The sequence below is a fragment of the Phymastichus coffea genome, unplaced genomic scaffold, assembly GCF_024137745.1.
Source record: "Phymastichus coffea isolate CEN01 unplaced genomic scaffold, Cenicafe_Pcof_1.1 PCOF00074, whole genome shotgun sequence".
In the NCBI taxonomy this organism is placed as follows: Eukaryota; Metazoa; Arthropoda; class Insecta; order Hymenoptera; family Eulophidae; genus Phymastichus; species Phymastichus coffea.
The window spans coordinates 1,156,408-1,179,370 of record NW_026706885.1 but is presented as its reverse complement, the minus strand read 5'-3'; the positions used below and the strand labels follow the sequence as shown (position 1 = coordinate 1,179,370).

Here is a 22,963-nt window from a genome sequence, read left to right as displayed (position 1 = left end):
TTAACAGCATCGTTTCAGAGTTTTGCCCAATTTGCATACGATGACACGGGCGACACTTTCTCGACTATCAAAAGAAGCTTTTTATACGGCACGACGACACGCCATTAATCTTCGTACCAGTCATCATCTTGATAATATCTATTTCGATGAACATCATTCCACAGATTTTCTATTTAACGTGATAAATAAAGACAGGCGTAAATTAAATTGCCGATGCAGCTATAATCGTGATTGCTTTTGTCATGGAAAACGGAGCACTTCATTAACATTTTTATCGAACCAGGGTTCGTCCTCGGTATCGTAACATCGATATTTGCATACAAATTTTATTCCATTACTTGCTACTGCGCACATCGATGATTGCTCAATTTATTTTTTAAATTTCATAACTCGTTTAACTTAACTTGTATAATGCCGCTCCAAAATACCTTCCCTGTATAAAAATGCTACCTCCTAAGACATCCTATGAAAATGTTTTTCTTTTCAATCATCATTTATAATGCAGCAAGTTCTTTTTTTTAAATTTATTTATTAAATCAACGTAAAATACAAAATATTACAAAGTAATAATTATACATTATTACTTTATAATAATTAGTCAGCCGTGGAAATATTTCCTATGCATATAAAATTATCTTTAAAAAATATTTTAAAACTAAAGCAAAAGTTCTTTTATCACCATGCTTGAATCCGGTAATAAATACTACTAGGTGATGCAAGCCACAAATTTCACTGGCTTTTTCTTACTAATATCGCTAATATCTAACTAACATCTATCTTGTTATAGTGAATGGTTCTGAGGTTGCCTTCTTGTCTCTTGCACTTCATACTGTGTTGAGTCTTAGTGGACACGTGAGTCCTTCTGTATTTGTTACTTTATAATATAGAAGTATATCACAATGTTGGTTAGCTGAATCACATTAACATGTTAAAGAGGATACTACTTGTCATCTAATATTATTAGAACCTTGTGTTTTGGTTGTTGTATCATGGAATATAATGAATTTGTAAATGTTCGCTTTCTTCTAAGTACTTTTATTTAATTCAACAAAGTAAAATTGCTTTATGGCCTTTATGGGTTGTTGATCAATGATGAAAATTGATTTTATCGAAATGTAGCCCATGTCATCTGGATAGTTGAGAAACTAGTAATATTATTGTTATTACAAGGGAATAATAGATTACGACATTAAATTGGGATATATATAACCGAATTTCTGACGCGAAACTTTAAAATAGTTTGTTATAGAAAACACTTCATCTTACGGTATTCTAAACTATCCTATCTATATAATTATGATAACCACATTACAAAAATTCTTAACATAATTTTTTTATTGATATTTATTATTACAATAATCGATTGATTTCAAACAATGTAAGTAATCACATAATATATTTAAAGATTTATACCAATGAAATTTTTGCATTCGTTAACGAATTTTTTTATCAAAGATGCTCTATATAAACATAATTGATTGAATCAATAATATTTAATAATAAAACTTAATAAAGATTACGCCATGTTATAAATACAGTATTTTGAACGTAAAAAACAATATTGCTTAACTATAAAAAGGAAGGATTATTTAATAATAATGATGTTATCATCTATAATATATATCTTTGAAACAATACACATTCACTTTCTGTATATTCTAATATTTGAATCCTTATAAATGCCCACATATATGATTATTTTTTATATTTATTAAGTTTGTTTGGCACATAAATCTATACGTATTTCACAATCACATATCATGAAAAAATAATCGACGATTACGGATGCTTAACATCAGCTTTCTTTTATGATGTACAGATTTTATGAGATAAGATAATAGTAAAGCGCAGTGCTTAAAAACGTAGCTTTAATCGATTTATCTAGCTTATCTTTTCCAAACAAATAACGAGTTGTAGTAATAAAATACTTGCTACAGATTTTACAAACATAAAACATGTTTTATATTAATAAGATAATAAAATTTAGTGTTGCATACTGTGATCATAAATAAAACTTTCCGAAGTATATCCTCTTCTTTAAGAGTCTGAGATGTTCCCAAATGAGTATTGCAAAAAGAATTTGACGAATTTACCGTTACTTTGATAAAAACATCGAATCTTCTTAATATTGAATGATTACATAAAATACAGCGCGAATACTCTTATCAAACTATTAACAATTATTTGCACACAGTACAGCTGAAGCATAAGATTAAACTGATCTATTGGACTTATTTCCTAAAAGCTCAGCTTGAACTTCTTGCGCAGTTTTACCTTTTGTTTCCGGAACCACAAAAAAAGTAAAAACAGTGGCGATTCCCATAATGACGGCAAAAACCCAAAAGGCACCGGAAGAGTTGAGAATGACTTTCATGGTCGGGAAGGTCTTCGTAACGAGGAACACGAGGAACCAATTGAGCAAGACGGCAAGACTTGATGCATTACCCTTATGTTCCACTGTGAACATTTCACCCGTCAACATCCACGGAATGGGTCCCATACTGCCAAGTGGACAATCGATAATAAACGAATGGTCAAGATAGAAGTGGACAGTAAAAAAGATACGTGTAACTCACCCAATCGAAAAAGCAATCATGAAGAGAACGAGCGACACGAGCGGCAGCCATCCAAGCTTGGACACGTCGCTACCGTTTTCTTGCAGCTTGAAGAAAAGACCCAGAGCTACTAAACTGCAGCACATAACCGCCGAGGAAAACATCAACAGAGGCTTGCGGCCTGCTTTGTCCACGATACCAGCTGCCACCACGGCCATCACGCACTGCGCGGCATAATAGCAGAGAAGTAAACTCGCGCGAGGCCTAAAAAAAGGATACTCAAGCACGAACCTGCACGACGGAAACGAGGATGGCGGCAACGTCGGAGTCGAGGGAGCTTTTGGCCGCCTTAAATATGTCGACGGTGTAAAAGATGACGGCATTGACACCGGACAGTTGCTGAAAGGCCATGCCGGCGAAGCAGATAAACAGAGCTTTTCTCGGAGCTGGCAGTCTAACGAGATCGAACACGCTGCTGCTCCTCGACGCGTTCTCCTCCGCCTCCTTTTGCAGCTGTCCGACTTCGCAGTTCACGTCGTAGGCGTCGCCTCGCAAACGCTTCAGAGCCGCACTGGCGTCCAGTCGCCTGCCTTTCGACTGCAACACACACACGCGCGCATATACGTTCAGCGCAAATTCTTTACCGTCTCAAGTTCGGCTTCTTTGGGAAAGTAACGTAGCCCGCTGCCACCGACGTCAACAATTTCTTCGTCGCCAAATGTTTTTAAAGCTTAGTCATTGCCATTAGATTAGAATTACTCACCATCAGCCAAACGGGCGATTCCGGTATGAAGATGAAGCTGCCGACGAAAACGACCTCGATAATGGCGCAAGCAACAGCGAGCGTGGTATAACCGACCAGCGCACCCATGACAAAGGTGAAGACAATACCAACCGTGAGGAATAGCTGAAACATCGCTCCAAGCGTACCTTTGACGGATGGCTCGGCGATTTCGGACAAGTAGGTGGGCACGAGGACGCAGGCGGCGCCCACGGCTAAACCGACGATGAATCTGGCAGCGTACAGCATCCAAACTTTGCTGACGAACAAGATGATGGCCCACGATAGTAAGAACGGAATCGCCAAGAGTAGAATCGTCCGTTTACGACCTATTGAGTTTGCAACTACCCCCGCCGGTAGCGCGCCCATCATCGAGCCGATGGCGAGCAACGATGATACCCAGGAGGCTTGCTCCTCGTCCATTGGCAGCCACGAGTCCGCCGCCTTCAGATGTGGCAGTACCGGTGATGTCCAGGCTAATCCCGAGCCGACGCCAATCGACAGGAAGCATACTGTGCAGATTCCGACGTAGTATCATTATTACTTTTTCTGCTATACGATGCCAGGTTTTTCTTATTAATTATTTGAAAGACTGTGGAATTAAACTCTTCAGTTTTACTTTAGTCATTTGTATGCTCTATAGCTTATCGGATTTTTCTAAGGCTATTGTTTTTTTTAATTGCTTTCAAGTAGCTATTCTAAATAAAATGAGCAATCTATTGTTTGCGAAATGTAAACAAGATATGTGCATACCAGTTCATCGTTTTTAACGATTAGTGTGTTAATAAATTCAAGTTCCATGAACATAGTCCTTAATTTAACTGAAAATGCCTCAAAGATAAATTACTCGTTGAAGTGCCATATGAATCTCAAATATTTAAATAAATAAATTTCAATAGATCTCAGCATTGATAACCCATGAAGGTAGTCGTGTTCTATTTGCTAAACACTGTCATAACATGTTAATCAAAGGTGGAAATGATATATTTATACCAAAAATGTGATAAGATAAAAACTTATCGATTGAATTGAACGAATAGAAAAAGTTGTTGACATTTCTAATAAAAATGAAATAGACAAATAGTGTTGCACAAAAAATACTAATTTCAAAGATTCAACGTATCGTAGTGAGTAACAGATACCGTTTCAATTGTATGCTGAAGATAATACAGTCAGCGACACGTTCTTTAAGTTTTTACAATTTATAATTGGTTCCAGAAAGTTATTTATAATATTGAAAATTGAAATCAGATATTCAGTTGACAAATGGCAATTGACAAGAGTAAAATGACATTATTGTATGCAAAATGAATTGGAAGATGGAGAAAGGAAGAGGCCTACAATGAATAGTAAAAACCAAAAGAGCGAAAAACAAGAAGTAAAGCAGATGAAAGCTTACTGGTTGAGTATCAAACTCCCGGATCAAGAGGGCACAATACAGACAGCGAACGGATCACAAATGGAAATGAAGATTGCTCGTAGGGGTGAGAGTAATATCAGAGGTGTAGGTATCCTTGAGAGGACTGTAAGCCAATTACCGGATACAGCAGAGATGTACTGCCAGAGCTTGGACCCTTCCTGTCGCGCGGCCTCGCCGCTCAGCATTCCGGTGGCCTCCATAACTCGGCGCCTTGTACTCCGTATATCCCTCTAATCCCTTACTTCTCTCTCTCTCTCTCTCTCTCTCTCTTTCTCTTTCAGCGTGCGTACGTGTTCGTAATCCTCAAGCACAGTAGCAACAGTAGCAGGATCGATGCATTTTCGAAAAGTCGTCGTGAGCAAGTGTCAACTCTGCACGCCAAGGGACACTATTGACCGCCGCATATCGTTATCGCGCCAAGTCACTTTATCGCTGACAATAAAAGAAACCGATACTATGCCACGCATTTTTCTCTTTCTCCGCATTTGTCGCGGCGAGAAAGGGGAAAAAGCCTTCTTTTCAGCGAAATCCTCTAAGCAGCAGTATACCGCGTTTCTATCCTATGCGTCTACTCTGCCACTGACAGAGAACCGGTCTCTTTACTTGCCCACGCGTCCCAGCTTTTTTCTGTAAGTATTCCATAGCTCCCCCTCGACTTTTTAAATATCCTCGCCTCACACCTTTCAATTTGCGCTTTTTCCATCTGGCGAGCAGTTTCAATGCTTTTTCTAGTTTACGTAACTCGCGACTGCTTACGAGATTCGTTTCTAATATTCGTTCAATGAATGGCATATAAATACCGCATATTAAATCTAATTTTTATCCGAATTGAATTTTCAAATCAAAGCTTTACGACAGAAACGGATTCAATTTATTTTCAATCTTGTATATAATCTAAAAATGAAACATATCTAATGCCTATATCTTTGGTAAATACAAAGCTTTTAGTTAGTTCTAAAAAATGAACTATCCTTATCATTACTTTCTGTATCAATAGATTATATTACATGTTTCTTAATGCTTACTTACCTTTGATTTTCTAATATACAAATCACAATATTTTTAACTATTATTTTTCACAAGTTGTTATACATACAGACATATACAGTATACAGTAATAAGGCTGACTATTTTCTGTATGTTTTACTTACCGCAAATTATGACAATTCATTCACCATTTTATTTCTTTTTTTATTTTAATTTCATTAATCTCAAGTTTTACCTTTTCATTTTTAATGAATACATTTATTGGAATAAATAAACTCATACATAATTACAAATAGCATTTTATTTGCAGTAAGGAAAAATTAGATCCTGTAAATAAAGGGAATAGCTCTTGATAATATGGGACCCGTTAGAAATTTAAATCGAATTCATTTACCAGATTGCATATTTACCCTTTCTAGCTATTTAGTCATTGCTCAAAATTTTTTCCTGACGTTCTCAGAAAGTTCTCAGAAGAAAACTGATGTGATTTATTGAAATATTCTACGGAAACATACGAGTAGTGCATCAGTAAAATGTCACAGTTGAAACTATTGTCTTAATGCATATTTTTTTCTGATATGCTTATTACGTTTCGGTGTATTTTAATTAATGTCTGACTGGATAATACGTATGATAATAATTATTAATTATTATCATACGTATTATGTACCAAAATACCGAATGAAATAAATTAATGAAATATTAATTTGAATACATCAATTTGAAATCATTTTAGAAATGATATTTAAAAATTAATAGTGAAAAAGTTCTAAAAAAATCACAATTGCTTTAGAACTCAAGCAAAATGTAAGAGAAACTCCATTATATTTTTCTACTAACTGCTGAATCAATAAAATCACGTATAATATACTTAAAAAATTGTCAATAAGGTGCATATATAAGAGAATACAGTTTGGAAAATAAATTAATTTTTATTTAGTGATAATAGAAAAATTATAATTATAATAATCAATTTAGTCTTTTATGTTTGTATAAACATAATAAGGTTATGTTTATGCTATATCTAATATTATAATACAATTTTGTTTATTTGACAAAAGCTACCAATCAGTTGATACGAGATTACTTGCATATCATAAGTTATAATTTTGTCCAAAATATTACGCATGTATTCGACAATATTTCGTAATTTTCATACTTAGAAAGCTTACACTTGTGCGAATCTATTAATTAATTATTTGTTAACATGTATCGTTTATAACGATAACATTTTGTTTTCAATTATTACTAGCAACATTTTTTTCAACTGATTGAGTACAATATTTTGAGCTATTCATTATTGTGAGTCATGTAATTATTAGAGATTCATATATCTCAAGATGTACACTTTATCTATAAATTTTAGAACAGAAAGAACATAACATTGTTGAAAAGAAATTAAACATATCAATCGAATAAGGTCACTCAACTCAATCAGTATATATTAATTAGTTAGTAAAGTATCATCACTGTATACCTATTTGTGAAGTTTAATATCTATAGATGTAATTACATCATATGCAGGAGCATTACAAATAGTCTGAAATATCCATAGAATTCTTTTCTCTCGGCAGGAATTAATAATTTACTTATGTATCTAATAAGGCCCGGTATTAAGGTATTTTCAGTAACTAATTGTTGCTTATCACTGCTCCGTTACAGGCAAGCGCGAGGCAACCATTAATCGTTCGTTAGTACGACACAAATGTACAAAAGTTCCACACGATCACGCTTATATATACAAATTAATAATGAATACGAAAGCATCATTTCAATATTGACACAATTCACCAGTTGTTCTACAAAAAATGACGAATTGAAAGTTAAGATCTGCGTTAGATAATTGTACTGTCTTCATACTTTAACTAGTTAAGAATGCATAAAAATACTCCGCATTGAATGCAAAATTACACAAAATTCTATTGATAGTTTTATAATCTCTATAACAAATGATATTATCACGGAATAAAACAAACATATATCGGAATGATAATGAGGACGAGATTTTGCTGAAGCTAAATGATTGAATAAAACGAGTGATTTTCGACATAAAAATATCAATAAACAAGTATAATTTCGTATTATAATCAACAGAGTCGATAATGCTATTGTTGACGTGTGTGTGTGTGTGTGTGTGTGTGTGTGTGTGTGTGTGGGCGCGCGCGCGCGCACGTGTGCGTGCACTTATGATTGAAAATCTCTAGTCTGTAAAATTTACAAAAATATTTCCTACAAAAAAGTGAGCGTGCGTACTTTTGATACATGAAAATCAAAATTTCCAGTACAATATTGTATCATTACATCATCAGTAAACCTTCCAACACATGTTAGATAGAAATGCATTTTTGTAAAATTTTTCGCACATACACTTCCAATATTAGCAAATATTTCGGACGTGTTTATACAATGATCCGCACCAAAACACCTTTAACTTTATATTCATCAGTCAGTCAACGCACCACAGCTTCGCTCATTTTTAAATGCAGTACAAATGAAGTCACGACTTATTGACTATATAGGCGCAGTATTAATCCTCTATGACGAAAAAAATGCATAAAACGTTCGTTGTAAAATGCCGAACGAGTGTGTATTAAAAACTTGATCCGCGAGTATTCTTGACAATATATGTAGCTTTTTCGTTTCACTGGTTTCTAAGAGATATGTCATCGATAGAGTCTTTACGATCACTGAGTACGAGTAGCGGCACCTCAATTGAAATAACTAGAGAAGAGAGCCTCGATAGCGAGTAGTGGTTTTTTTAGTGGCGCAGCACAAACGTAGACTTTCATATCTTCGGCCGTCGGTTATAAAGGAAGACGAGCTTGCCAGTGGGTAGACTCTTGACGAGTTTGTAATTGTGGCTGCTGAGCTTGTCGACGATGCTTTTGGTCTCGGCGTCGCTGTGATGGGCACCCCAATGTATCGATAGCACCGATACCCTTATCACGTCCCACGGGATTGTGTCCAGGATCTGCGAGCAGACACGCGTAGAATGAAGAACGCTACGTACGCACGATATAACTTTCCCCTTAGATGTGGATATTTTAGGAGCATATATCCGACCTGGGCGCGATGTATTTATGGCGCGGACTATAAATGCCTGCTTACGATGATGAATTGTACTTGATCCCTACGCGCACGTCGCTATCACATATGGTTTTGCGATCACGTTTTCACTAAAACTGGACGAAGCCGGCCGCCGCGCGCATAGTCTTTCGCGTGTAAATATTAATAACATAGCCCTGACACGCCGAAGGATAATGAATTTCTGGCCTGCAGCGTTCGTTATTCATGGGGCCATCACACGCGCATAATAAGGGTACACACGGCTACCGATTGATTTCCAAAATTTGCATGGATTCACGCCTCGAATAATTCGATCATTCATTAAGGCGCTCGCTCATTTTATATGCGCGCGAACGCGCGACGGCTATGTTATTCCGATAGAAATACGCGAATTTGACGGTGGTAACCAGGTCATCGGTATTTTCAATTAATTTGCATGATGTATGAATTGGATTATCCTTCGAGCATCATCAGTTAGCCAGATTATCAGGAGAAATATGAACATCAGATGCGAGTCAGGTTGACGGAATTCCACGAACGAGTATAAGGCGGTCAATGGAAGCGAGAGCGCTCCGATATCGCTAGTAGGATCATTCGACAAACCAGGCGGCTTCGAATTTATAGGTAAATGTGCTGTGTAGGTAGGATGGATAGTGCTGAAACTTACCAATCCGTCCTGCACTTCCGAGCTATCGAGGTTCACGTAGTCGAGGCTCGTGGCATTGTAAGCGAGTAGAATAGAGTAGAGCGGGAAGCAGTACAATCTAGTGGCTGGCAAGCTCTCAGTGGATAGGTCCAGGCTGTTCGGGCCTTCGCCCAACTTCATCACTTGCACGTCTGCCTCCTGATGATACGTTATCTAAGATTACAAGCATAGCAGTCATACTCATTAATCGAGCACTCCATCCAGTATCCGAACATCTCGTATCGTCCGATCTATCCCGGCGAATGGAAATTCAGGGTATAAAATATATCTCAACAATTTGATTGCCGGCGAACTTTTCAATCAGCAGCTCCTCCAGCTTCAAGTGCAAGCGCAAAACGACGTAACGTGCAGTAAAAGATCAAATTTAAGCTCTTAATTCGAAATAAAGAAGATTCATTAACGTAAAACATCAGTATCCCTGATCCCTGAGATCTTGTTTCCTTTGACGCAAATCAGAAGCAGGAAGAAAAATCCTAGAGTAATAAAACGAGCGTCTCTCTCTCTCTCTCTCACCGTCGTTCCCAATGCAATTTATCAGTGACACTGACGGAAACTAATTCTCCTGACGACTTTTTTATCGTGACAAATTTAATCAGCTCGCAACTGAGTAGCTGAGTTCGAGTATCCACTAGAAAAATAAAAATCAATAACTTTACCTCTCTCGTATCTCGGTCAGTACTGAGGCAAGCGTGCAGCACCCGAGTCTTAGGGTTCCTCGCACTTCTGTATGCATCGAAAAAGTGACGTGGGTCGGTGAACACCATGACACCCCGCCAATCGAGCTGCGACTCTAACCAGGCCGTCGTCGAAGTCGCGCCAGCCTGAAATTGAAGCACAGACAGCGAACTTTAATAATTGGTCGGGACCAACTTTTGATTGCAAGCTCGCCTGCGTCACTAATTCCACCTCCACCCTTTTTTTGTTCGCTTTTTGATCGAGCGGTTTCTCCCACATTCGCTTTTTATTGCTTTCAACCTCAGAGCTCTTTTGTTCACTTTATTTGCCAGGCAATTTGCTGTTTGTTCGTTTCGAATGGAGTTTAATATCCTTGAAAACTTGATCCTGCGCTAACGAGTTATTGCTTCGTTGCACTTTTTATTTTGAGCATATTTGCCAGTTAACCAGTTCTCTCGTATTTTAACTTGATTCTATCAGTATTTCGACGTTTCAACAAAAGCATAGCTTAAGATTCATTTGCCTGAAAAAAAATTGAAGCAAAATTCACCTCGCATAGCGTACACAGCTGGAGCAATTTTATTGGCTTTCAGAAAAATAGACCGCAATATTCTAGGATACTGTCCGTTTTGCATTTGTATTAGCATTCAGCTTTTTACAGCAATATCCGTGCAACCTTTGTATTTTTCCATAAAACAATGCTGTATTTAGCCAGGAATATGAAAAATTAAAATGTGAAAAAGTAAGCTAACTCTAGATATTTGTGCAAAATGAAAATATTCAAGGTAGTCATTTTCATTAGACAAGCGCGCTTAGGATTCGTGTATAGCATGAAATTAGTAAAAGGGATGAAATATTAATGGATAGCAGCTATTAATTACTCGCGCTAAAAGATTTATGATAATTACAGTTCATTTTTCGTATTGGATATTAGTATGAGGATTCATAGTTTCAACGAAAAAGGCGCTCAACGGTAAGCGCTTGAGAGATGTTACTAATGATTTGAATATCGTGGCATAGCTGCCAACCGGAGCCGTGATAATGCAAGAGCTTTGACTTTGTACATATGAACTATTTAATAATAAATGTCTGAAGCCGAAATATTAAAAAAATGAAAGTGCTTTCGATGTCTCACGAAAATTTAATAAGTCAATCATTAGCTGAATCGCTTAGTTCTGAATAATTAGCGTAGAATACTTGAGAGGACGATTGGATTGAGGTCAGCTGTGGAAGTACGCTATATACATGTATTGTTTATAGACGAAAAGCCAGGTTGGTATCTGATAGCTGGCAATAAAATGAAATTAGCATACTCAAAAGCGAGTCGATAAAAAACAGATAAAAGCATTCCCGGGCAACGCTACAATGCCGAGTGAGTGAGAAACGAAAGCGGCACGTCGGCGTTTGTGAGGCACAGCGCGATCGATGTTGTTTCACACAATGCGCCGAGCACGTAAAAAATAAAGCTCACCCTGCTCATGTATTCGAAGTAAAGTCCGCTACGTTTGGACTGGAACTGCTTGACGATAAACTCTTCCTCGACAGTCTGACTGGCGTTGAGTTGCTCCTGAGCGATGGGCGCTTTCAGTTGGATATTCCTTATGTAGGAGACGAGGTCGGGATTGTCCATGGACACATCGAGTACGTGATCCCGTCTCATGTTCACGTCGAAGGCCTTCCTCCTGGCGAAAAGTAAGAGAAAAGGGAGAGATCAATTTTTCGCGTGCTTCTTCCGCGCCATTTGTCACGTCTCCCCCCGCCGCAACTATCGCTCGCGACTTCTCCCAATAGACAGCCGCGGGACGTCTCCTCCAACTTTCTGCTTTCGATCCTCGTCGTCGTTAATTATTTAACAAAGCGGGCGCTTCTCCATTCACGAGCTTTTGTCGTCGGCGTCGCGGGATAAAGTTTCGCGGAGCTCCGTTATGCTAATATTTAAGGGAAAACTTGGCGGCGAGTTTTTTTTAATTTGATCGTTATTACCTCATCGGTCGGCAAAGTTGGCCTCGAGTCACGTTGACACTTTTCAAATTGGACCGGCGGCACAAGTTGAGGCGCCAAGTTTTGTCGCGCTGTGCGTACAACAAAAGGAAAGCCGAAACGCGGTGCAACTTAGTTTTTCGCCTTGAATAAACTTGCCCGTGCGCTGAGTGCCCTAAGGTAGCGGCGTGTACCGTTCTCCATGAATAGCCTGAGTTGACCGTGCGGGCGGCGGCGCTACACAATGCACAATTGCTCGTCGCGCACGTACCGCCTCCGCTGAAACGGAACAAGCGCGCGCGAAATGCAAATCCGGCATAAATATATTCGGGTGTACGTGTCACAGCGGCGTGCCGCGACGCGCTCCGTGGCCCGAGACGCGGGTGCGGATATGTCGCACGACGCTCACGTGCACGTTGGCAGGCACGCGCAAATGCAAAATCATTGATTATTTCGTTCGATCGCGTCGAGGAGTCGCCGGGCTTTGCCGCTCGTTCGCGTGTCCCCTGGAAGAGCGCGTTCGCGCGCGCCTATAATCAGAAAGTCACTGTATTACGGATGAGTCGGCCGAGGGAGGTCGGGGCCAGTAAAACGAGTTCCACGGCTCACGAGTGGCAATCGCACTTTTACGAGGATCTCAAGAAGGGCCGAGCTAGGTCGCCAATAAAGCTGGCTCGTAAAGAGACTGGCGGGCGAGAAGAAGTAGAAAAAAAAAATCAGCAAAACAATTTTCGGCGTCGTAAAGGGAGAGAGAGTGGGAGGGGGAGGGGGGGGGGGGAGCGACGGCTCGATGGGAAATCGAAAGCAGCGCGCCAGTCGCGAATTCATATATACGAGAACGTTAAGAATGCATGAAGTATAGAGGGCTTTGCGGGACTCGCGCGCTCGTATATAAATGGCTTGTCCGTGAGCGAGCTTCCGCGTGCGAGCGTGCGTGCGCGCTCGCCGACTTTTCGACTCTCGCGGGGGCAGGAAGTGGAATCCCAATATACACTTCTGCGCGCCGCTGCCTCGCTCTCGCTCCCCAGCTCCTTGTTCACGCTCGGGAGAGCGCGCCGCGGCAGGCGACTGCCGTCGAACGAGCTTCTCGAATGTCGGCAGCGAAGGCCGAGCTTCGGCTTGAATCCGCGCGTGAAAAATCTTGCTCCAAACGAGCGTGAGTTTGGGAACTTTACGGCTCGATCTGCGGGACGGGGAAAGCACGGCCTCCCTTTCGACGGAGAGAAAGTTTTTTTTTTCCGCCGAGTGGAAAGGAGAGCAAGAGCCTCTCGCAGCGGCGACGTCCGACGCGCTCACAGGCGAGGGAGTGCCGTCGCCACGGTCGATAGGATCGCAAGTTTGACTGACTGACCTGAGCTCGGCGGTCACCGTGTAGATCCATAGAAGGCTGAGGATCGTCGAGAACACAGCAAGGAAGACGGTGACGTGAAACGTCTTACGCCGCCAGCAGCGCTTCTTCGTGGCCATAGGCGAGGCCGCAGCCGTGGTCGTGGTCGTGGTCGTGGTCGATGGTGTCGTGGTGCTCGTACTCGTTGGTGGCGCTGCTGCCGGCCCCGCCGTTGTCACCACTTTGACACTCGGCATTGCGGCGGCTGGCGATTGATTTGCCGCTTGGCTTTCCAACGTTGCTGGCATACTGCGAGCACAGACGAGACGCCCATCATTTGTCATTGTATAATCCAGCGAAATATGTAATGTCAGTGATATCAAAGCATCCCTCGTTTGACCTTTGCCAATGTAATAATTTGCAGCCGAGTTGATCGTTCAATCGCCAAGTAGACATTGACTCGTAAATAAATTATTGATTATTTTCATGCCTTATTGTCGGAAAGGTCTCTAGCTGATACAACCAATCAAATTTTACAGAAAGGCTGAATTCACTATGTGTAGACATAAAAGCGTTAGCAGTGAAATTTCTTTAAGTCGTAATTACACCTCTGTCCTATGAGAGATGAAATTTGAATGAATTACCATAAAAAACTAAAAGCTTGGAATGTGGGTCAAGAATGCAGAAAATGACAGAGCTTTTTGGTTTAGTTAATTCAGAATCTAGAAAAATTCATTACCTCGGCGCAGCTTAAAATCTAGCAAAGAGGACTTTCATAACAAGCTCTTTTTTTTGGTTTCATGTCATTTGTAGCATTTATCAAACCATTTGCAATAAAATTTACAAGCGGTAATACTGTAGACGTATAAACAATGATGTTTTTTAAAAAAACATTACAACCGTCCTTAATCATATTGGTAAATCAAAAATTTATTCGACATTTATCATTTGATAATAATCAATCGATTTTCAATAATTTATCAAGATAGATCGGAAAATTGTCCAAAAGACTCGGTAGACATAAAGGCAGGTAAAAATCATCAATCAACCAGGCCCGATATTACGAAATCATTAGTAATAAATTTGAAATCTGTATTTGTTACTTTCACTCTTTCACTCTCTTCCAACAAAAATTGCAAAATACGAATACTCATTTCAGGTTTACAGATAAGAATCTGATTATTGATTCATTCGACTTACGCGCTACATATTTTTATTATTAATTAGTCTTGAAGATTATTATTAATATAAATTTTTCATAAATTAAATTGACTATTGAAATATAAATCTTATACTGCAACATGTATGACGCGAATATGTAAAAGGTATAACGAAGTTCAAATATTCGCACCCTTTTCACGCATCAGCCATCGCAGTCCTGGATGTCGGCGACTCATTATATTTTTAATAAAGTGCGGTTGCGCGAGCGAAGAGTGGACGATGCAGACAGCGAGCTAATGATAAATTTTTAAAATTCAATTGGAATGAGGTATGAGTTATGGTGAAAAGTATCGGGGTGAGCTTCTCGATTACGAAACGAGATGCAGCAAACTCCTCCTGGCCACTTCTGATTACAATGAAAAAGAGGAGACAAAGCTGGCGTGGTGCCGCGATGAATTAAACGAGCCGAGGATTGGAGAGCGGGCCGACAGATCATACGCACGCTCATTAATCAACTATCGGAAACGCTCTCGTTTATCTCTCTCTTTCGCACTCTCCCCAAGTCAAGAATTTTTCTTAACTTGAAGATTTCTGGTTCGCCAATTAAAACTCTTAATTTCTCGTTGGTTGCCGCCAGTACCAGCTGCTTTCCCAATACTTTCTCATTATTAAGTTTTCTGCTCGCTGCCGATATGCATTGAATGATCGTTCGACCAATTAAAACGGCTAAACTCTCCGACGCCCGATTCGACGAGATGGAGCTTTCAACGATGAAACGAATGCCGGTGCAAAATTATTGTACAACGAGCACTCTCGTTCTAAAACGCATTATGAATCATAGCAGGAATTCCAACAGCGTCACAGCGGATGTGTTCAAACGGAAAATTAGTCTTCCCGGAAGAAAATTAGTGGGGCACTTGCCTCGCGATAACACTTGCTTGCAACAACACCACGCAACTTCTTGCGATGAATCAGACTTCATTTTGGCTCTGGCTCTGAATTACGTTTGCGCTCATCGCGAATACATTTGTTTTCAAAGTCGTAATGCTCTGTTTTTTCAATAAACGTTAGGGCAATCAGAATAGCCAATGTTATTTCAGTCGCGTTAAGAAGAGTTTTTCTGCGGGCATTCTCAAGTAAGCCAATGGTTAAGCAACGATAAGAGCACAGAAAGGCGACTGCGCGTGTAGCGAGAGCAATAGACAATAGCGAGGCTGGGCAGAGGCCGCGGCGCTACAAACGAGAAGCAGCCGCGAATGCACAAATAAAACAATGGAGAGAGAAGCGCGAGGACAAGCCGACTGGCAATAGTCTGATTGCTTACTCAGCTGAGTGAACGTACGTGGACGTATCGACCGCACGAAATCAATAAATTAGCCATCAATCAATGCTCGAGTTGTCGACCCACGCATCTTAATTACGCCCAACAAAGAGTGGTAAATTAATGAGATCGGGACACGATTAGTGGCTTGATTCAATAATTCGGCAATCGCCGTCAGACTAAAGGTCATTTTTGTGGTGGTCACAATTTTCCGATTCCAAGTCTCGAAAGGACAGTTGGATTGGCATGCGCGAAATACATTTCGAAGAAAGCCGTAAATTCCTGAAGCATGCATTATAATATCAACTGTACATCGATTGAAAGATAAATTCTTGAGCAAAATCAATAGGCATATAAGATTTGATAGGCCGCAGAAGAATGCACGACGGCTTCTGTTTACGAAAGGCGATACCGCGCTCCGTCGCGGCTTCTCATCCAGTAAGGAAAAACTTGCGAAAGAAAAAAGCGAGCGTGCGACAAGAGATGGCAAAAAAAAAATAAAGAAAGGAAGGAGCCGCAGAGAGCCAGCGAAATAACTTTGGTACCCGGTGCCCAATTCCCGCGGTCACCTGCAACCTGCCGTCGGCCACTACTGCCGCGCCAGCAACGCGCCAGATGGCTTTTGTGGCTCATCCACACTCACGGAGACACCAGCGGTCCTCTCCGGCTCCTTTCTTCTTTCATTTTCTCCTTTTGTCTATCTCCCTTTGTGCCTCCGCCGAGTCTACCTTTTGCAGGGATCTGCTGCCTTATTGAACGGCCAACTTTCTTTCCGCCTCGCGGATTTGATTTAAAACTTTTTACAAAAAACAAGTAAACTTTTCTTATTTTACGCGACTCCGTGATGTGCTCAAAAACTTCACCACCTACAGAGGTATCCACTCAGAGTGTTTATCGCTGTTATCACTCTTCCTTTATGTCAAAGCTTGCGAATGGGTTGTGGGTGTTTTGTTTTTACGGTAGTTTCGTGACTTTTTTAAAATGAATATTGAATAATTTCAAGAGCTAGCCGTGAAAATTGCACTTGATGATATATTTCATATCATCTCGAAGAGTGACAAAATGTTTTGACATCATTAAATAGCTGATCCAATGTAAAAATGTCATTCGTAAAATGTTGCCAAAGATTAGAACAAAAAACATGATAAAAACTGCCGTATAGCACAATTATTTTCACTTTCTCTGTTGAACAAACAGAATTACAACATTATATTGTATTTACATAAGTTTTTTTATGACATACATTTTTAATAAGTTACACTGTAAGAGAAATGATCAATTGAATAGCAATAACAGCGGAATTATTAATTTTCTGTTTTCCTAAACTATTCTACATATAATGAAAGAAATAGCATATAGACGAAGAATAGTTGACGTTAATCTATATTTAACAAGTGTGCAAAGTTATTCACCAAACTACCTATTTTATTGAAACTAACGTATATATTACGTAACTGAATTGAGAAGAGTGTGCGTTAGTTCTGAATTTATATTATATTGGCGGACTAATACATTCCATTTATCGATACAACCTGAACATCGATCAATGTCACGAATCTTTGCCAAACAATATTTAATCCTTTTTCAATGTTACAGCTGTCGAGCCGTTAAGTGTTGATTACTTGTTCCATTAAAACTATTATTTTCAAATATTGTTAAAAAAGAATAATAAAAACTGGAACAGCGTTTCAATCAAATTTTTTGTTACAGTGTCGAGAATTACGATGAATTATGAGTGAACAGTTATTATATACGTGAATTTAGTTATCTTAGGTATAAAATATTTCAAGAATTTTTAAGTCGATATTTAAAGTACATAACACAGATTTTTTATAACTATATTGAACATGTTAATAGAGTAAGTTGACTTGGGTAGCTTTCAAATATATCAACCTCCTTCAAAGCTGATTCAGTTACTTTAACTTTTTAATTAATTTTTAATTGAAATCTCGAGTTCGTTTCAAAAAGTAATATTATAGGAACTGCACAATACCAGTTGATCATTGTAGGAGCAATTATGAATGATACTTTGAATTTCAATGATTTAATTAAAATCCTCGAAGATTCCATTGACAACATTACATATGTTGTCAAGATTATACGTGCGATTCAAATATTTCAACTGTTTCTATTTTTCTATTTTACCCTTCGATTAATTGAACGCTACAAAGACCGTGATATTCTGATTGTTCTAATTGAGTTTTTTGTTGCAAAAATTACTTCGTCCCACTTGAAATTCATTGTCATACAAAAAATCAGACATAAATGGCTTCACCTCACAATGTATAAGAAAAATCACTGCTAAATACATTTTCTTAAATTGAAACTCTTTGTTCTTGTATTAAAATAAAAAAATGGTTTCGTCAACAATACTATTCAACGTATATTTTATATGACATGATATCACAAGTACGAAATTTAATGATATATTTTAATATTTCATAAATTTAAGCTAGGCTTTCATTTAATATAAATTTTAGATAGATTAAAAGTTAAAAAAAAGTAGAGGATTTTCATCGCAGCATGAAACTCTTATAACTCCGCATTATAATTTTTTGAAACCTTACTATTATCTGAAAACTCTTTCTCTCGGGTGAACTCCATCCACGGTTGCCGCCCAAACAATGCAACAGTATTTTATAATCTTCTTATCGCAAAATTCGAAAAACTATGCGCAACAAAATTTGAATGACCGACTAATCTTCCAAATTGTTATTCGTGATTTCTCATGGAAAGACGAGAACAAAAGAATGAGTGAAATCATGCGATTTGCAGCACACGCTTGGCAAGCGCGCAACAGGCAGAAGATGAACAGAATAAAAAAGGTAAAATAAAAGAAACGCACCTTCCTCCGAATGAGTCATTCTCGACTCTCTTTATCTTCGAAATACCTCTTCTTTTTTGTTCCGCGTACCTAGGCAACCGCCACCGTCGAGGTCTCTTTTTTTTTCGAGCAAATCGCCCTCGGTTGGTGGTCAGTAAAATGCCACCTTCCTTTCAGCCTTTTCGTCATTGCGAATGGTCGCCTTTCCAACGAATTTCGCACGATAATTTATTTCGGACAAGCCATTACAATTTTGTTTCCATTGTAAGCGATATTTCATAATCATTGCCGTGTTGAGGTCGAACTAAAAGTGAATTTGGCATTTGAATTTCAGGGTTTAACCATTGTACTTTATTGTGAGAATATGAAAGAAGCATCGAAATTCTTTATTGAAAAGTTTAAAAGTGTTAAGAAATATGTTTTATTTTTCATTGAATTTGAAAAACAAATTGGATAGTGTTGAAAATAGGATTCCACGGGTAAATACTCAAAAATGTCATGCTTGCAAAACGAAAAATAATTAACTTTGTTATATTACAGAATATTTAAGACTGTATTCCATAAAAATTATTTTAGAAAATGACCATAACTTTAGCCGCCGATTTTTACAATACTCCATTTCCGAAGAATAACCATGTAACACTATCAATAAAATAGAGCTGCCCTCATTTTTCGTTGTACGACGATTTTTTTCAAATCTTATCTTAAATAGACAAAGAAACTAGATTTTTCAAATAAAAGAGGATAAAAAAAACCAAATCTCCTTGATCTTGTATGTCTATAGAAATTTAGCGAGTGAGTCATATGAATGTATCCAAAAAGGATGGAAGAGGGTCGGACCAGTTTTCTAAGAAATTTTCATGCGGAACGTGTCTACGCAGGTTGCCGGCCGATTTTGTGTGCCCAACAGTTTTCATTGCTGTGCATACCCTTGAAACTTAATGGTCCACAATTTCGTGCCGAATTATATGCTTTGACACGTGCCCGAACAAACGTTTTCCAATTTCACGAGAGAAAAATGGAAACTAACGATTTTTTATTTCAGGCTTTTGGCATCTGAACACGTAGAGCTGTTTATAACTCACCATGGATTTTCACGAAAATCTTTCGCGCTCGGATCTTTTTCAGATGCCGGAGATAAAATTCTAACTTGTGCATAACAATTTTTTTTAACCGCCACGAAATACTTTTATTAGGCTAGATGGAAAAAAATCTTTTTTCGTTTGATGAAAGAAAAAATTGAAAAATATCAGGTTACAGAATCTATGCGTGTCAAATGCTTAGATAGCTTTTACCAACTTTATCTTTGAACTCTGTGAATATTTTGTAACAAAAGATTGATGAGATATCGATGGTATGTTTGAAAACGTATTCCGTACTAACGTAAAAAAAAATTTGTCGGATCCCTGAAAACGAGACTGCAGCTGACTCACGTGGAGGCATTTTTTATATTTTTCGGATGCACCTGCACAATACCGCTCTACGTAACCTCGAGCTCTAGAGAATAATCTGATGGAAACTAAATGTGTTTTTTTGTGTTTGCCCAGTAGACATATTAATCAAAAGGGAAATATACAATATATATTGAAATATTGATAAAATGTTCATTTAGAAACAAGAGAAAAGCCTAAAAATGAAACAGGCAATCAAATAAAAAATGAACGATAACAACCTTCTATGGCAAAATTGAGAGCTCGACAAGAAAACGAGTGAGAGTTATAATAAAGAAAAAAGCGCAAACAAAGGCAGAGAGAATATTATATTTTGCATATAGCGATTCCGTGAACTCGGCTCACATTCACTTCGCGCGCGACCAGCATGTCTCAACAGACGTTATGCTGTATGCAGGTGCGAGTGTGACGGCAACAACCTCATCCGCACCCACTACATACACATATACTTTCAACTGCCGTAAAGCGAAGTCGAAAGAATCGATCGGCGTGCGCGCAAAACCTTCATTCGCTATGTACATAGTCGTTTCTCTCTCCACATATACCTACGTGCGCACGAACACGTGTATTTGACAATATTTGCAGCCGGACGTCCCTACGTTGCTGCGGTAACTTGACCCTCCCTAAGGTGTTGAATACTTCTCTCCGCACGTGGCCAACCGATCGACACGCGTGCATGCCGATAACGCATGCTTATTCTCTTGCATTAATCCAAAATTTATCGCTCTTTCGCGAGACTTTGCGACTACTATGGACAGCCTCGATCAGTCGATCAAACTTCCGTCCCAAATACTTTTTTTAAATTCAGTATTTTCGTACCCCATTAAAGCTCTTTTACTAACGTATAGACGTAAAGTATACAACTATAAACATTTTTAAATAAACAGTAATCCCCCTGAGAGTCAATGGAAAACGCGTATCTTAATTGGATAACAAGACTTGGTGAATAATTTTTTTCTTCGGGAAATCAAGTCCCCAGGGACAAATTGCCGCAGGAAGCAAATATTGACGATATAAAACTATAGATAGTGTTGTGTAGGTCCGAAATCGATGCATGCACGCGTTACCTCATATACACAGAATGCACGAGCCCGAACACAGAGAAAATTGCTTATGCCTATTCTCTCTCTTTTACTATAGTACTAGCTGGATCAAAAATTAATCAGCTTGCAAAGCGCGCTCGGTCCGATTGCGCTCCGGCGAACAAAGCTAAATGACATTGTGCACTCACTTAACTTTTGTTACTCGTGTAGGTATAAACAAAGGAGTATGACAATTGTGGCGGACTGATACTCGCGTCTAGCAGCAAAGTGTGTACTCACTTGGACTTGGCCGTTGGCTTGTTGGCGGGCGGGCCGAGTCTGGCGAGAGCCTTCTTCCAAATGTCCTCGGCGAACAAAAGTAGCCCCGGCAAGCGGACCACCATTGTCGGTCTCTCTCTTTCTCTCCTTTACTCTCTCTCTCTCTCTCTCTCTCTCTTTCTCTCTAACTATCCTTGCCTGCTACAGCGACAGCCAGCGTAGCAAGCAGCAAGAGCAAGAGCCTTTTGCTCGCGAGAGACGAAAACAAAACTGTACGAGGGCCCTGCACCACACACATGCGCGCACACGCACTCACATAGACGCACTGTACGGCTCTCTCGCGAGTGTACTACGAGTTTCGCGCGGTGAGCGAGCCCATTTACTCGTTTCACAGACAATTTGCGCGCGACTATGTATATCGCCAGTTCCAAACTCCGAAAATACACATAAGCGTCCGATACGGAGGAGTCGGGTCGCGATCGACACGCTAATGCTGGCGTATATTCACTTACACACTTTGTACTGTAGTACGCTGTGCTGTGCTCTCTCTCGCTCTCATGCACTGCGGCGCGGCGCTGCTGCTGGCAGCAGAGCGTAGAACTAAACAGAGACGGACGCAGCACGTATGCCTTCGCAGTGCGCAAGACAGAGACGACCGGCTCGCTGGCTCTCTCGTCTGCAGCGCTGTTCGTCTGCGCTCGTGTTTCGTGATTCAGCCGCTAGGCGACAGCTATCTCTCTTCCGCTCGCTCCAGCTCTGCGGAAAAGAGAGAGCCTAAAGTCATTGACATACACACTCTGGAATACTTTTTTTTGCACGTGTATACGCATACGCCTACGCGGCTATATGTATGTGCACTTACTTTCCGCCCCTCGAATTTTTTACGCCGACAACGAAAAATAATGTTTGCGCGTTGTCGCCGCGAGAACCAGCAGTTTTATTCATTTTGACCCAAATAACTGCACATTCTCTTCCTCGCTTGGCGTCCAATTTTTCTTTTTTTCTTTTATTTTTTGAGTTTTTTGGAACTTTTTCGCGCCGACGGAACATTGCCGTCGTTGGTTAAATAAGCAAACTGCTTCGGTGTTGCGAAATAATACTTGTTTGCTTAGCCTGTGCACGATATTTTCTACCACTCGCAATGTTTACTTTCGAGCTACGTTATCTACATGTCCTTTGATATTTTCAGTATTAACGACGTTACGACAGTATGGTGCATTTTTTACACTGTACCAAACTCTACAAACAATGAAAATACCCGGATAAAATACTAGTCCTCGAAATTTTTAAAAGTTAAATATATTCGAAGTCGCGTGAGGACGAAATTATCGATATAGCGCAAGCAAAAACATCCATAAAATACAGCCGGTCCGAATTCGCGCGATGAAATAGCAAGTGTAACAAGTCC

At 39.4% G+C, this 22,963-nt stretch overlaps 2 protein-coding genes across 2 annotated transcripts; both read right to left on the bottom strand.

Moving 5' to 3' along the window:
* Window positions 1-1,338: 1,338 nt before the first annotated feature.
* On the bottom strand, window positions 1,339-5,125 carry LOC131668065 (facilitated trehalose transporter Tret1-like). Its single transcript, XM_058941901.1, has 5 exons — window positions 4,875-5,125; window positions 3,319-3,848; window positions 2,847-3,152; window positions 2,577-2,779; window positions 1,339-2,501 (listed from the first exon to the last, which is right to left on the bottom strand). The coding sequence occupies exons 1-5, from the start codon at window positions 4,954-4,956 to the stop codon at window positions 2,213-2,215; spliced, it is 1,410 nt and encodes a 469-aa protein (XP_058797884.1). The 5' UTR covers window positions 4,957-5,125; the 3' UTR covers window positions 1,339-2,212.
* Window positions 5,126-6,664: 1,539 nt separating this feature from the next.
* Window positions 6,665-22,134, bottom strand: LOC131668092 (protein Star). Its single transcript, XM_058941946.1, has 6 exons — window positions 21,577-22,134; window positions 13,522-13,806; window positions 11,662-11,872; window positions 10,172-10,336; window positions 9,477-9,668; window positions 6,665-8,714 (listed from the first exon to the last, which is right to left on the bottom strand). Exons 1-6 carry the CDS (start codon window positions 21,678-21,680, stop codon window positions 8,529-8,531), a joined length of 1,143 nt encoding a protein of 380 aa, XP_058797929.1. The 5' UTR covers window positions 21,681-22,134; the 3' UTR covers window positions 6,665-8,528.
* Between the last annotated feature and the right edge of the window lie 829 nt (window positions 22,135-22,963).